This window comes from Pelodiscus sinensis, chromosome 8 (genome assembly GCF_052426305.1).
Source record: "Pelodiscus sinensis isolate ZL-2025 chromosome 8, ASM5242630v1, whole genome shotgun sequence".
Lineage (NCBI taxonomy): Eukaryota > Metazoa > Chordata > Testudines > Trionychidae > Pelodiscus > Pelodiscus sinensis.
Window position 1 is genome coordinate 41,006,604 of NC_143059.1, and position 16,198 is coordinate 41,022,801.

The following is a 16,198-nucleotide window of genomic DNA, read 5'->3' on the forward strand; positions in this document are numbered from 1 at the left end:
AGTATTTTTGCACAAGAGGGTTTTTTCCCTGAGCGGGAGCGTGAAAGTATTTGCGCAAGAAGCACTGATTTTGTACATTACAAAGTCAGTGCTCTTGCGCAAATTCAAGCGGCCAGTGTAGACAGCTGGCAAGTTTTTGCGCAAAAGCGGCCACTTTTGCGCAAAATCTTGCTAGTCTAGACGCACCCAAGATGTATCTGCATTCGCAAAAATGAAGCTGTAGATGTCCACATCCACGGATGAGAATATCTGTGGATTTAAGGTGGATATCTGCACATCTGCAGGGTTCTAGATATAAAATTTTATCTGCATCCATATCTGCAGAAATGAGCCATGGATATCCATATTCACATTTGCAGTTGCGTATACCTGCAGACGTCCACAGATTTGCAGAGCTTTAGCTATTAACTATGTTTTGCCAGTATGTTGTTTACTGTCATGCTTGTGCTTTTACTTGTGCATATCATGTATATATTAGCTAAACAAAAATACTAGAAACTGAGAGGAAACTTTTCAAGGGCATTTTTTGGCATTGTAGGACTTGGAATATTAAGTTTCCAGAGGCAAAGAGTATGAATACTGTTTCATTAAGCTAGTGTGTACATGTTTGTTATTGAACTAGTGAAACCTTGCTATCTGCTACGCTCCTTCAAGTTTTCTTGCTAATGTTATCCATGAGATGTTTGAAGAGGTTTAGCAGGAAGAGAGAATTCAGGTAAATAAACAGCAAAGTACCACTCTTTAATCATATTAGAACATGTAGACCCAAAACTACTCCACAAGATTCTTTCTGGAATCATTAACACACAGGATATGTGAATTACAGAACAGGATTGCTGCACTGTGAGGTTTTTGTTAGTAAGCAGATGATATCTGCCATTTTGATGGTGTTGGGGGGTATGCTCACTCAATGGTAGAAAATAGTATCTGTGTGGTATTCCAAGACAATAGGGAAACATAATAAAATTAAATTATAAAGAATACTGCTTGGAATGCTTTGCAACTGTGTCTCAGTGTTACAGTATTGGCTTGCTAAACCCAAGGTTGTGAGTTCAATCCTTGAGGGGGCCATTTAGGGATCTGTGGCAAAATCTGTCAGGGATGGTACTTGTTCCTGCTGTGAAGGCAGGGGATTGGACCCGATGACCTTTCAAGGTCCCTTCCAGCTCTATGTGATAGGTGTATCTCCATATATTAATAGAATAGTCATCTGCAGGATAATGAGCTGAAATAACTCTCTTGCTGAGCCTGCCTCTTACATAACTGATTTAAGATATCATGACCAAGAAACTCTACTTTTAGTACCCTCAGTTGCCTTTTGGCAAATAAATAGGATTTCATTTCATTGTGTTAAGAATTTGTCTTTTTGTTGCTGTTCTATGCCAGTGAGGCTTACACAGAATCTAATTCTACTTTTAGAACAAAAACTGGTCTGGTAGCACTTAATAGACTAACAAAACATGTAGATGGTATCACGAGCTTTCGTGGGCACAGCCCACTTCTTCAGATGTCTCTGGAGAAATGGGCTGTGCCCACGAAAGCTCGTGATACCATCTACATGTTTTGTTAGTCTATTAAGTGCTACCAGACCAGTTTTTGTTTTTTAAGTATATCCTGTACAGACTAACTCGGCTACCCCCTGAAGCTTCTACTTTTAGAATTTGTTCAAGGAAGTAACCCAAGAGATCCGCTCTGATTCAAGCATCTTGTCTGAATAGATATCTATACTTCAAACACTGACAGCATTTGTAAGTAGTGATGTACAAGAGGATTCCTTCAAAGTCATAAAAGTCCATATTGTTGAATACATTTTAGAGTGGTTTATAAACACTCAAATAGTGCAAGGATTTACATTTGTGTATGTTGATGTCTAGTTGAAGATCATTTTGTTGTAAAAGTTGCAGCCTAAAAGTGGCAGAAGAAAAACAAGAATTTGACAAAATAAAAGTGAATGACAGAGAATCAGTTATCAAAGAACTTCTAAAGAAAGCTAGAATGAATACTACAGGTGATACTGACTGAGTAGTGAGTGGGAGGTTGGGGGCAGTGGGGCAACACCTGTCATGAAGTGCCCGCTATCCCTGCTTCCAGAAAATGGTGTCCAGTTCTTAGGCACAATATGCTTTGTGGTTATGCTTTGTTTTACAAATATCTATAAACTTTAAAATGAATTGTCTGTATTACTGATGATGCTGTAAGAAAGATAGCAAATATAAATGTATATGAAACAAAAAAGTATACAGATATTTTAATCTTGATTATACTAACCTGACTTTGTACCTCCCATGGCTTGGTTATAGCTGACAAGTCACATCCAGTCATCATCATAGCCCTTTGAAGAAACAGAAATAGTATGACAGAGAGAAAAAAGCTATGGGACAGACTTTTAAACTTATTGAGGCACCTAAAAGTGCAGAAAGGCACCTAGTGGGATTCTCAAAACTCCCCATGACACTAACTTCAAAGCATAGCCAATGGGAATTAGGTGCCTAGCTGCATCTTATAGCTCCTGCTTCTAAAAGTCTGGCCCTAGGTAACTTACAGAAAGAAGAATAAGATACTCACTACTTACATGATAACTTCTTTTTTGGTTGGGTCGATAGATATATATTTAATTGCCTCCTCTTCTGTTTGCATTTTTTCAACTGCATCCACAATCTTTTGAAACATAGTCCTTTTCCTGTAAAAATATATTAATATTTCTTGTAGTATTGGTATCCAAAAATATCTGCTCTTTGGCATAATAGGTGCTGCTAACATTATTTTTTCTAAACACTATGTTTGGTTTGGGTCAGCTATAACTCCCACTGAAGTACATTTATTTTATTGGGAGTTATATTTAGATGTTATATAACTCATAGACTTTGCAACAGATTCCTGACATGTAATTCTATTGTTGGCATGTCAAGCTTTAATATGAAAAGCAACAGATTTCCTAAATCTGTATAATGCTATTTGTGATAATTTTTTGAACCATATCCAAATATTGTCAGGATTTACATATTTTCATTCTTGATTTGATTCTGCAAAAGAAATGAACTGGAAAAGGTGAAATGATTACTATTTATGTAGAGAGGTTAAGTGACATGCAATGTGATCCTTCTGATTGAGAGGTGCTATTAGAAGTATATATGTAGTTACTGATTAATCTCTGCAATTGTATTTAGAAGTTTCACCCCTCTGGACGGAGTTGTAACATACATAAACCATTCTAATTCAGTATGATATAATTAGAAATATTTATCATTCATTATAAAAATGCACTCAGTATGGATTACGGTTAATTTTCCTGTTATCTCCTGGCTCTAAATAAAAAGTGTGTTTTTGTGGCCTAATAAATGTATGTTATATGTCAGCCTGAGATATAGAGGAAAATTCATGAATCCTGTTTTGAGATTCAAAGGCCTAAAGTGAATGAAAGAAAATATCTTATTCTTTATAAGCAGCTTGAAGAATGAAGTTTTCCAGAATAACTTCATTTTAAAGTATAGCTCTATAAGCTGTTTATAACTAGGAATAATTACAGTCATGAATTGTACAGGATTGATATTTTTTCAGTAGGAAGTTATACATAATTTAGTACTTACTTGAAATACAAAGCCAAGTCAGTTGCTATTATTGCAACTTCAAATAAATGTAAAACGTTTTCAAACTGACGCTTATTTAGGTTCTGGAAGATGTTTAAACTCTGCAAGATGGAAAGTTTACAAATTCAGTTCTTCTTACAAAATTATCTTTGTTTTGTACTATACTGGCTGTACCATACTATAATGAGCCTGCTATACAGCCTTTTATGGTTTCTTAAAATAAAATGTTAGATACATTTTGAAAAAATTGGTGTGGCTAAAAAAATCAGGCAACTTTATTGTGTTCTCTGAAGAGAGCTGAAAATGGTTTATAAAAACACCCACATTATTTTTTCTTGAGTATATTGTAAACTCCATAGCTTAAAACATGTTACTACTGATGTGATATCACAGTGACAATATTAAGACATTTTATGTAATGTTATCAGAAGCAATATACAAGTACAGTGTTTACAAAACTAAGAGTGAGATTTTTGCAAGCTTTCTTCAGTTTCTGAAAGGCCCTATGAATGTTGAATCATATCTGGTTTTGAACAGCGGGAGTTGGAAAGTAGTTAGAGCCTTGAATTTTTAATGAAATAATTAAACAAATAATGTGTGTGCAATGTTATAGCTTTGTTGGTCCCAAAACTGTGAAGAGATAAAATGGGTGAGGTAATATCTTTTATTGGACCAATTTTTGTTGCTGAGAGAGAATCTTTTGATCTTACACAGAAGAAGCTGTTTAAGCTTGAAAGCTTTTTTCTCTCACCAGCCGAAGTTGGTTCAGCAAAAGATATTACCTCACCTACCTTATCTCTCTAAAATAAAAAAATACTTCTCTGTCCTTGGAGGAACCAAAATAGACTGTAGCTTTGGAGTTATTAGAAAATCTGAGCAACTACAGTCTTCTCCTGCATGATGCAGTGTGCAGCCAACACATGCTCTTCATGTAGTTTTTATTGGCTGAAACGCTGCCCATCCCATATCTCAGGGTTGGGCAATAATTTTGAAGGGGGGACACTTCACAAATTTCTAAAGTGGTCGTAGGCTGGGCCTTGGATGGAAGGGGCGGGGCCAGGAGGCTTCCCGTGCTCCCAGATCCTGATTGGCCTGGGGGTGGGAGAGCACGTGAAGTCTCCCTCCCCCCACCCCAGCACTTAGAGAGAACAATCACCTCCCCCTGTCCCCAGGTCTCAATTGGTGGGCCAGATCCACCAGCTTCTTCTGTGTTTCCTGGGGCACGGGATTCGGGTGCAGGTGTTTGGGTTGTAGCCTAAGGCAGGAGGGGGCTATGACCAAGGGTAGGGGACTGGGGTGCAGGAGGGGATACAAGGGTTTGGGTTGTGACCTAGGGCAGGAAGAGATTGTGATCTGGAGCTGGGGATTGGAGTTCAGAGTCTGGGAAGGGATATCGGCTCAGGAGGGAGGCAAAGGGTTTGGCTAATGTGGAATGGGGAGTAGGATGGCAGGGGGCTGGCAGAGAGAGGGAGGAGCTGGGGTGCCAGAGGCAGGCTCTGTCTGGGAGACTTACCAGTGAGACTCCCAGCCAGTAGCCTAGCTCATTTCCCAGGCAGGAGCCTGCACCGCCCGTGCAGGCTTCAGTGCCATGTGGTCTGTGAAGAAGAGTCTGAGGGGAGGGGAAGTGGTGCTTTGTGTGATGCCTGTTTTTCAAACAGCCAGCTTCCATTGGCCAGAAACCTGCAAATGGGATTGTGCTGGAGGTGGGAGCAGCCATGAAGCACCACTCCCCCTTCCCTCCAGGCTCACAGTTTGTAGAACACAAATGGCCTGGCAGCTGTTTTTCTGAGCAGTCAGCGGGAGCGGAACTGCCTGAGACTCCCCACTGCATCCAAAGGCTGGATCCGGTGGTTTGGTGGGTCGGATACGGCCTGCTGATGGTGCTTTGCCTAGGCCTGCCATATCTAATCCAGACTACAGGCAGTCCCCTGATTATGTACAAGATAGGGACTGTAGGTTTGTTCTTAAGTTGAATTTGTATGTAAGTCGGAACTGGTACATATTGTAGGGGAAACTCTAGCCAAACATTTCTCCAGAGCTCAGTTTTATTCTCCCACACCTCTCTTCCCTCAGTCCTTTATTCTCAAGATGAGGTGTCTGCTGAGAAAAGCCGCTCCACGTCTCCCTGGTCTGCTGGAGGGGGGTGGGGCACTAGCTTTGTGTCTCCCCTGGTCTGCTGGGGGGAAGCAGCTAGTGTGGGGTTGCCTCACCCCGTTTGTAAGTAGGGATCCGATGTAAGTCGGATCCATGTAACCCGGGGACTGCCTGTACATTATTTTTGGGAGGCACATACTTGTTCTTCATTTTCAAACCTCTTAGAATAAAGTTTGGTACTTAAAATGAGACAAGAATTTGCTTGGAATGTAAGCAGTTGGATATGATTATTAAAATATATACAAAGCAATTCCTATATTCCTTGTGGTGGCTAAACTTGCTTGGGTGCAATATCTAGAAGAACTGCCCAAGGGCCACCTCATTTTATGCTCTTTTTTGTGTCTTTGGCACAACCTCTTATAACGGAACAGCTCCTCTTTTGGCATAATTGTTCCTTCTCATATTTTCCAGATTGAGAGGACAGGGACAGGATGGTAATATGGCAAAGGCCTAGCCATCCTCCATTTCAGAGGGAAGCTGGGATGAGGACATGGTTCCATTCCTACTGCTGCTAAACTGAGATCAAAGGCATAAGTGCCTGATAATTCAATGGCAGTAGCTGGGGAACCCTAAAAGTTAGAGCTTGAAGTGCTTAAGATTACCATAGCGTGGAACCTAGCAGGGTTTCATGGATTTGAGAGCAAGAAATGATGGGGTATTAATTCTCCTGCTTTCAGTTTAGTAATGCTGGCAGTAAGGCTGTGGGTCTATTGGTGATTTCACTCACTTCATGAAGGATGTGACTGCACTCTAACCCTTAACTAGCACCTCTTTTAAGATGCAGGATGGAGGGAATGACTACCTAGTGCCCTAAAGTTCTTAAGAAAAAGAGAGCACAGCTCTTTGGAGCAGGAAAGATACATTCCCTATCACCCCAGAAAACATCTGTTATATTTAAAGGAGTCATGGGGAAAAGGGATGGTTGGATGGGGCTGGAATAGGTGAACTATGGCTATGTGGTAGGCTTTGGCCCATATCAGCACACTGTACATGGACCAAATCTTATCTTCGTATATTGCACTAGGAACCACACCCACTCTGTTTTGTGTGATGTTATGAAGCTGTAACTCTGCTACCTGTATGCACAATTAGAAACAACCAGCATAACTTACAATACATGTAATGCAGCAGAGCCAATTCTTCTCCATACTCATTTGCTTGTATGTTGTATCCACATTCCCCACATTTCATCTGTGTCTAGATTTTCAGCCTTTCCCGGCAGTGATTCTTTTTTTCCACGTAAGTACCACTATTAATATATCACACATGACTAACCTAAACTGATGCTCTTTCCCTTACACTGAAGAGAATGAGGATACTGGGCCTCTGACAGTCTCAGACTTTGACATTTTTCTTAGACTGCTTAAGCTTATTGCCCTCTCCTTCTTCCCTGCCGTGTGCAGATCCACACGGCAGTGTGGATGCAGTCTGCTGTTCACTGAATTGAGTAGCTACCCATATCCTATTTCCTCCCACAAGAGGAGTGCAGTGTAAACATAACCTGTGACAGAGCTGGGAACCAGTGGTGGCTGGTTGGGGGGAAATCCTGGCCAGAGCTACAATTATTAAAAGCTCTTTCTTTTATTTCTTTAAACAAGCTAACAATACCCTTTGTAGCAGATTCCTTTCTTTCCCCCCCTACTCTTGAACAGCACAGTGGCGAGAGTAGCAGAGAGGATACAGAGCTCGGGGTGTGTGAGAGAAGGATTCCAGCCCTTTAGTGCAGCACCATTCAGGGGAGAGAGGGACTAGCAACATCTGTAACATCTTCAGAACAGTGGCACCATAAGATGCAATCTGGGGATGAAGGTGCACATGCGGTTATTTGGTTTCCACACCCTATATTATCTCTCTCCATTGAAATGCACATGCTCAGAAATTGCCTTTTGGTTATTCTCAAAGGCTACATCTATATTGCATAAATACCTACTGTTGGCTTGTGACTGCTGACTTAGGCTCACTTATTACAGTGTAGACATACCCGGAGACTATGTCTATGCTGCAGGCTTTTTGCACAATAATGGCTGTTCTTGCACAAAAACTTGCGGAGTGTCTACACTGCACATGTGTTCTTGCGCAAGTAAATTTACAGTACAGTGTTGGAACAGAGGGCTTCTTGCACAAGAGTTATTCCTCTCCCCATGAAGAATAAGCCCTCTTGCGCAAGAAGGCAGTGTGGACGGGCAACGGGGTTTCTTGCACAAGAAACCCCTGTGGCTAAAATGGCCATCAGAGCTTTCTTGCGCAAGAGCGCATCCACACTGCCATGGGTGCTCTTGTGCAAAACCACATCTCCTGTGCAAAACCATGTGGCAGTGTGGACACGGTCTTGTGCAAGACCTTTTGCATAAGAACTCTTGCACAAAACAGTTCTTGCACAAGAAGCCTGCAGTGTAGACATAGCCCAAGAGTCTGAACCATCTCAGTCTAGAGATTCATGGTCACTTTCTCAGGAGTAACACCAGGGTCCCAACCAGGAAAAACTGAGGGAGTAAGAATTAACGGTGGGAGTTGCCACGAAGGAACTATTGAAGGAAGGGGAAAGAGTATTAGCTGTTAAATTAGTTGATTTTTTGGGGGAAATCAGAAATACCTGTGAGTACAAGCAAGGGTCAGGAGGAAGCGGGAATCTTATTGCTAATTCCAGCTCAACCACTTATTGTTGGGTACCAGACACCACTATTAGGAACTGAATCCAGATCTCCGGAATCTCAGTCTAATATCTTAATCCCTAAAGCATTCTTTTATCTTGTGATGCAGCTCAATATTAACTGTGTTGCAAAAATAGAAAAAAGTGTTAATAATGTAAGCTAAGCATAAAGGGTAAATCCTACAGTCCTTATTCAGACCCTATTTAGGCAACAATTCTTTCACTGTCAATGGAGTTGCATGACTGTTGTTAAGACCATAATTTAGCCCAGTGTGTAGGACTTTAGGTTGGCCATCCTAGCTTTTGTAAGTTTTGGTTAAAGCCTTAACATTATTTGAATATGGCTAATTTTAAAAAAAGTATTTTCTTTGAAATCTAATTCAAACATAATAGCCAGCCAGCAACCTTAGAGTAATGAGTTCATCAGAGAGATACAAAGTTTAACCCAGGCCTGTTGGAAAGGTCAGAATCTATAAAAAGCTTTGATATTTATCAGTTTTAGTAGAAAGGGTTAATATACTAACCTCATCTTGTAGTAGAGTTTTGCTATACTCTAGATGATGTCTTTCTAAGATGGAAGATCCATGAAGTTTTGCTAATGGAGAAGCTGACCTGTTGAAAAATAAGTAATTGTTTAAAATGTTTCATATTTTTATGACTATTTTTTAAGTTAGTATCATTAATGTTTCAGTTGAGCTGCCTAATCCACAGAGGAAGTTTGAAATGGTTTAACATCACTTGACTAACCTAGTTCTGAGGCATGATACAGACCAATACCTGGTGAAAAAATGACTCAATATATATATATGCCTTCAGCACTGTCAGTGAGAAAAGATTAAGGAAAGGAGTTGCAAAGACACAAGGAGCAGTTAGGTCCCCTTTGAAAATGTACCAGATTTTGTCCTGTGTATTAGCAATGCTTGTTTATTAAATCAATACACCTTCTTTGTACAGAAAGGTAGCTGTTGTCTAGCTGTTTGCATTTATTACTTTTTTAGGCTCTTGACCTCTCTTCTGGTTGGTATCATTCAAAGTGGACTATGCCACTGAGTTTCTAATTTATTGTGGCTTGCTTAAATTGCCATGTCAACTGTGGTATGCTATTTCTTTCCTCTTACATCCTTCGGCCCTATCCCACAGAAAGTACTTAAAGCTTTATATACTATGCAGTTCCTGGAAGTTCATACCTCTTCAGCCTGTCACATAATCCTTTTTCTTACCTCATACTGAGTGTTAAACAAGTAATTCCAGCTCTGCACTAGAATTCTGGGCAGTGAGGCAGAGGATCATGTCTAGGCCTTATTCTAGTTGTTTTTGAACATGGTCTATGCTTAGCTTTTTCTTTTCCTTGGCTAACACGTTAATTTTTGGGATGAACCAAAGAGGAATGTGTGCCATTCATTAATCTGTACATGTGTGGTGCAGTGTTCCCTCTAAGATTTTCCATCCATGAGCAAAGTGAGTTTTGTCTTGTGCACCAATACTGAGGCATGTGCGCTTGTTTGGATGTGCGCCACTGTGGCACCTAAGTTATTAACAAAAATTTATATTTTGTAAAATGTTATAGAAGAACGAACACTGAAACAAGGGATAATTAACAAGGTTCATGACTTTAAATGTTTATTTAATATGAAGTCAAACAAAAAGAAAATTAATACTGCAAAGTTTTCAGTAGCCAACTTCCTCTGTTTATAGGCCTCTCCCAGACCTTCCCCCAGCTAGATGTAGAGTAGATGATCTCCCTTCCAGTCCTGTGGTTCTATGATTACTGTTGGAATTCAAAACACCAAAAGGATGTTGGAGAGTTTGCTAGCAATATCAGAAGCATGAGATCCAGCAGAAAAGTTCAAACTACAGCATTTCCCAACTTTTATTAGGATACTAAGGCCTGACCACAGTGCATCAGTGCAGGACTGCTGGAAGAGTGAAAGATGTATCTAAGCCCCTGTTGTGCCTTCTGTATTTACCATCTTGCCAGAAGCAATCCAGCTGCTGTTGTATGTTAAATTAGTCTCAAGGCTGCTCTAAGTCTGCACTGCCCATAGTTAATAGAAGTCATAGGAGGCCAAGAAAAAGCACAGTGCAGCACTGCTCTAGTTTTCCTCCAAAATGCCCCTATCTTGGGAGCTTTACAGGGTGGGGGCACCACAGAGCCATTTCATTACATACCCTCTACCTATACTGGGGGTAAGACCCAAGTAAAGAAGTGAGATCACTGTCTTTAGAGTACCTTTGTGCCACTGGAGTGCAAAATGGCCACACTGCATAATGCTGCACAAACAGCATAGACACCCACTGGCACAACCAGGTGAAATCCAGGGCATGGTGTGCCTTTCCCCCTCTGCCTTTCCCCTTCTGCAGTGCTGCTGGGAGCCTGTCGCATGCTGCTGTGGGAGTCAACATCACCTCCTCCCCCAGCTGGGTCCCTGTCCTGGTTACCCTCCACTTAGTGTCTGAGCTATATTGTTGCTATCTGCACAAGGCGGCAGAACAGAAGGAGGACAAGTGGTAGTTAGCGCTGAGGGCTTCAGCGGGCCCAGGTGCTGAGCAGTGCCATCATGCACTTTCCCCTCAGGAAGGCTACCTGCACCCCCAAGGCAGAAGGGAAAGGCAACTCACTTGAGGGCTAGGGTGAAGGCCTAGTGTCTCTAGCGCCGTTCCACCATGATGATGTCAGAAGAATGGTAGCCTGATCCCCCACTACAGCAGCAGCCCCTGCTACAGTAGCTCCTTGGCATCTCCATGGTGCACCACGGCTCCAGGCCCTGGAGCAGCCACACCACAGCCCTAGGTCCAGTCCTGGCAGCTGCCCTGTGGCGTGCTCCAGAAGCAGCTACCACGTTGCCCTAGCCCTGCTCCAGCCCTTCCCCGGGGCTAAAGCTGGGGCCATGGCTGTGTGGTGACTTTCCAGCTACTCCTGGGTGGCAGCCCCAGCCACCTGAGCAACAGATGCTGCTACTGCTGCTACGCAGCCTGATGCCGGCCATGGTGGCTGGAGCAGCCGCTGCCATCGCCATGCAGTTGCGGGCTGGCCCCAGCAGCTGGAGGAGCCGCTGCTGTGGCCATGCAGTACTGGCCCCAACCCTGGCAGCTGGAGGAGCAGCTGCTCCACGCAGCCCTGGCCTCAGTCCCAACCCCTGGAGCAGCTGGACAGTTATAACATGGCTCTAGCTGCAGCCCTGGGAGACGAGGACAGCAAAGAGCTGCCTGGCTGAGCCTCCCCCGCCTGCCGCCCCCACCACCAGCAGCTCACCTTCCATTGGCACACTGCTGCATGGCTCTGCAAAGGAGGTGGGCGGGTGGAGAATTTTATGTGCATGGCCATGCAGGTGCATGCCTTGGAGGGAACTATGGTGTGGTGGTAAAGCCCAATAGCTGTCATAGATTGCTCACCCTGGCTGACCTCATGAATGGACCTTTGGGTGTGTCTAGACTACATGCCTCCTTCGACGGAGGCATGTAGATTAGCCAGATCGGAAGAGGGAAATGAAGCCGCGATTAAAATAATCGCGGCTTCATTTAAATTTAAATGGCCGCCCCGATCTGCCGATCAGCTGTTTGTCGGCAGATCGGGGGAGTCTGGACGCGATGCCCCGACAAAGAAGCCTTTCTTCATCGACACAGGTAAGCCTCGTGAAACCAGGCTTACCTGTGTCGATGAAGAAAGGCTTCTTTGTCGGGGCATCGCGTCCAGACTCCCCCGATCTGCCGACAAACAGCTGATCGGCAGATCGGGGCGGCCATTTAAATTTAAATGAAGCCGCGATTATTTTAATCGCGGCTTCATTTCCCTCTTCCGATCTGGCTAATCTACATGCCTCCGTCGAAGGAGGCATGTAGTCTAGACACACCCTTTCAGTCAGACCCTGGTAGGAAGATCTGGCCTCATCACTTTTAAAATTCTTTGGGTGAATGGTGCCCAGTGAGAATCAGTCTGTCTCTTTTGTGTCATCTGGAGAATCCCTGACAATAATTAGAAAATCCCTTAACATCATTACCACAGAGTACAACTTGAAAATTCCTTCATGGGAAGGGAGGAGGGGCATTACCTGCAGTTGCTGAAAGAATATTCTCCAAAATATGATTATTATGTTCTCTAGCTACTGAGAACCGAGAACCTATAGAAGTGTGGAGGGTGGGTTGAGGGGAGTTGGTTAGCAAATGCATAGAAGCAATTGATTATGATGTACAATAAAAGATTAATCGACTTTCAGATGAAAAGTGGGGCCCTAGCTATGCCCAATAATGCAACAAGGAGAAAAAAATTAAATTAAGTATTTATACATATTGGATCACCACAATCATTTATTAGTGAATAGAAAATCTCTCTACCACCCCATGAATATCTTATACACAGAGCTATGCGTGCCAGGGCCTTACTGGTATAAGTTGGCATAGATGCACTGTAGCCAGCAGACCTACACCTATTTACATCAACTGGATCTGACTCTAATTGTTTTTTAAATCACTGTAGAGTAAGTATGTATGCTCTGCCTGATCACACTCCTAAAAGGACAAAGTATTTTACTCCATCTTTAATGGCACAAGTGACTGCTAAATCAAAGCTACTCAAGTCCATGCCCAGGCATAGGGGATGGGAGTGGAACCCTGCTTAACGTTTTAGAGGTTTAGTCACAAATGCAAGGATTATGGGAAATAACCAGAAAGAACTAGAAATATTAGTACATATATTAAAGTACAAATTAATTGGCAGCATGGACATTAGAGTCATGATTGATTATTAGTACACTTGTTCAGGAAGGATGGTCAGGGAAAAAAGGGAAGAGGAGTTGCATTATACATTAAGAATATATACAGAATTTTTTCTAGGATCCAGAAGGAGAGAGAGGCAGACTAGTTAAAAGACTCTAGGGCTGTGTCTACATTGGCATGATCTTGCACAAAAGCAGTCGCTTTTGCACAAAAACTTGCTGCCTGTCTACACTGGCCGTGAGTTCTTGCGCAAGTACACTGACGTTCTAATGTCTGAAATCAGGGCTTCTTGTGCAAGAACTCTGATGCACCCACTCAGGAATAAGCCCTCTTGCGCAACTGTTCTTGCGCAAGAGGCCAGTGTAGACAGGCAACATGAATTTCTTGTGCAAAAAGCCCTATGGTTAAAATGGCCATCAGAGCTTTCTTGCACAAGAGAGCGTCTACGCTGACATGGATGCTTTTGTGCAAAAGCACATCTCTTGCACAAACGCACATGCCGGTGTAGACGCTCTCTTCTAGAAGAGTTTTTGCACAGGAACTCTTCTGCAAAAGAGTTCTTGCGCAAGATCATGCCAGTGTAGATGTAGCCTAGGTGAACATTAAAAGGGGGAAATGTCATGGTAGATGGTCTATTATAATCCACCAAATAAGCAAGAAGTAAATAGGACATTTCTAAAACAAATAATAAATATCCAAAGGTCTGGTAATAATGGGTGACAACCCCAACATCTATAGGAAAAGTAATATGGCAAAACACAAATTGTCTAGTAAATTCTTTCCATGTGTTGAGGATAACGTTTTGTTTCAGAAGGTGGATAAAGAAACATGGGGGGGCAGTCATTTTAGACTTTATTCTAACTAAGGGTAAGGGCAGAGTTTTGGGAGGGCAGCAACCATGTGCACTGGGATGCGGCTTGCTTTTCATCCCGTTCTTCAGACTACAGGGAGCGAAAGGAAAGTACTTGCATTCTGTTCATGCTTCTCACTCCTGGCTGGTGAAGGGAGAGGAGGCAGGGAATAAAGCATGGAATGCAAGTACTTTCTCCTCGCTCCCTGATAGTCTGGGGAACAGGATGAAAAGCAAGCTGTGTCCCAGTGCTCACAGCTGCTGCCCCACCTGCCATCACAAAACTACGCCTTTGCTAAGAGAAAGGAATGGGTAATGAATATGAAAGTGGAAAGCAAACTCAGGTCAAAGTGATTATGAAATAATTGATTTCCTGGGTGTAAGGACAGGAAGGAGTGAGAGGAGCAGAATAATGACAATGAATTACAGAAATGCAGACTTAGGCTCAAAGAAGAGGTAGATGAGATCCTTTGATTTTTTTTTCCCCAAAGGGAAAAGGGAGTTCAGGAGAGCTAGCAGTTTCTCCAAGAAACAATATTAAAAATGCCAAAACACCAAATGCCAAAACACCAAAATAACACCAAAAATAATCTTACTATGAAGGAAAGATAAGAAGAATAAGAGCAACTATGGTTCCAGCAGAAGTTCTTTAGCTGAAACTAAAAAAGGAAGCCTAAAAAAAGTGGAAATAAAGATAAATTGTGAAGGACGAGTGCAAAAAAGTAATACAAGCAATTAAGGACAAAAATAGAAAGGCTAAGGCACAAAATGGGTTACACCTAGCAAGGGATATAAAGGCAATAAGAGGAGGTTTATAAATCTATTAGAAGTCGGAGAAAGAGGAAGGAAAGTGTAAGTCCTCTATTTAGCGGGGAAGGAGAGCCAATAATGGACAGCATAAAAAATGCTGAACTCTTATTTTGCTTCAGGTACCATTAAAAAGGTAAATGGTGGTCACATACATCACCTAATTAATGTTATATATAAGGGGGAAGTAATGCAAGCCAAAATAGGGAACAATATGATATAGAATATTTAGGTAACTTAGATGTATTCAAATTGGTACGACTTGGTGAAATACATCCCAAGATACTTAAAAAGGGACTAGCTGAAGCAATCTTGTAATCATTAGCAATTATTTTCAAGAACTAATTGAAGATAGGTTTCAAGAGATTTCAAAAGACTAGAGAATAGTTCTATATTTGCCCACCTTTAAAAAGAGGAACATAGAGGACTCAGAAAATTATTGAAAAATCAACCTAACTTTGATATTTGGAACAAATTATTAAACAATCATTTTCTAAGCACCTGGCGGATAATGGTTATAATAAGTAATAGCCAGCATGGTTTTGTTAAAAACAAATCATGCCAAACCAACCCAATTTCTCTTCTTTGTCAGAGTTACTGGCCATGGAGATTGATCTTATTTATTTATTTATTTATTTATTATGTATTTATGTTTATTTCTATCTTGATTTCAGTAAGACTTTTGACATAGTCCCACATGATGTCATAAGTTCACCAGTGCTATATCTATACTGCACCCATTTTGTGCAAGAAATATGCAAATAATGCTAAGCGTGGAATATTGCTGAGCCTCATTTGCATAATTAATGAGCACCTGCTTTTTGCACAAGAGGCTTTTGCACAAAAAAACCCCTCTTGCGCAAGAGCTGTTCTTCCACATTTTTTTTCCAGAAAAATGGCTCTTGCGCAAGAGGGGGTTTTGCGCAAAAAGGAGCCATGGAGACAGCTCCTTTTTGTGCAAAAGCCTTTTGTGTAAAAAGTGGGTGCTCATTAATTATGCAAATAAGGCTCAGCAATATTCCACGCTTAGCCTCATTTGCATATTTCTTGCGCAAAATGGGTGCAGTATAGACATAGCTTAGCACAATGTGGTTTAAATAAAATTACTAGGAAGTGGGTAAAAAACTGGTTGAAAGTCTGTACTCAAAGACTAGTTATGGTTCATGGTCAAACTATGAGGACATATTTAGTGGAGTCCCACAGAGGTCAGTCCTGTGTCTGATTCTGTTCAATCTTTTAATCAATGACTTCGATAATGGAGTGGAAAGTGTGCTCATAAAATCTGTAAATAATACCAAGGTGGGAGGAGTTGCAAATACTTTGGAAGACAGGATTAAAATTGAAAACTATCTTAACAAATTAGAGAACTAGTCTGAAATTAGCCCAATTAGATAAAATTCAATAAAAAAAAACCCCTGTTCAAAGTACTTCACTTAG

General features: G+C 41.7%; 1 protein-coding gene across 3 annotated transcripts in view; it reads right to left on the reverse strand.

Moving 5' to 3' along the window:
• Positions 1–16,198, reverse strand: part of PDE6C (phosphodiesterase 6C) — a 67,027-nt gene that overhangs the window by 6,022 nt on the left and 44,807 nt on the right. For all 3 annotated transcript variants that reach the window (XM_075935150.2, XM_075935147.2, XM_006113192.3), the window contains exons 15-18: positions 8,916–9,003; positions 3,588–3,688; positions 2,573–2,680; positions 2,269–2,332 (exon numbers count right to left, since the gene is read on the reverse strand). In XM_075935150.2, coding sequence (XP_075791265.1) covers positions 2,269–2,332; positions 2,573–2,680; positions 3,588–3,688; positions 8,916–9,003 — 361 coding nt within the window. The remainder of the gene's footprint in view (positions 1–2,268; positions 2,333–2,572; positions 2,681–3,587; positions 3,689–8,915; positions 9,004–16,198) is intronic.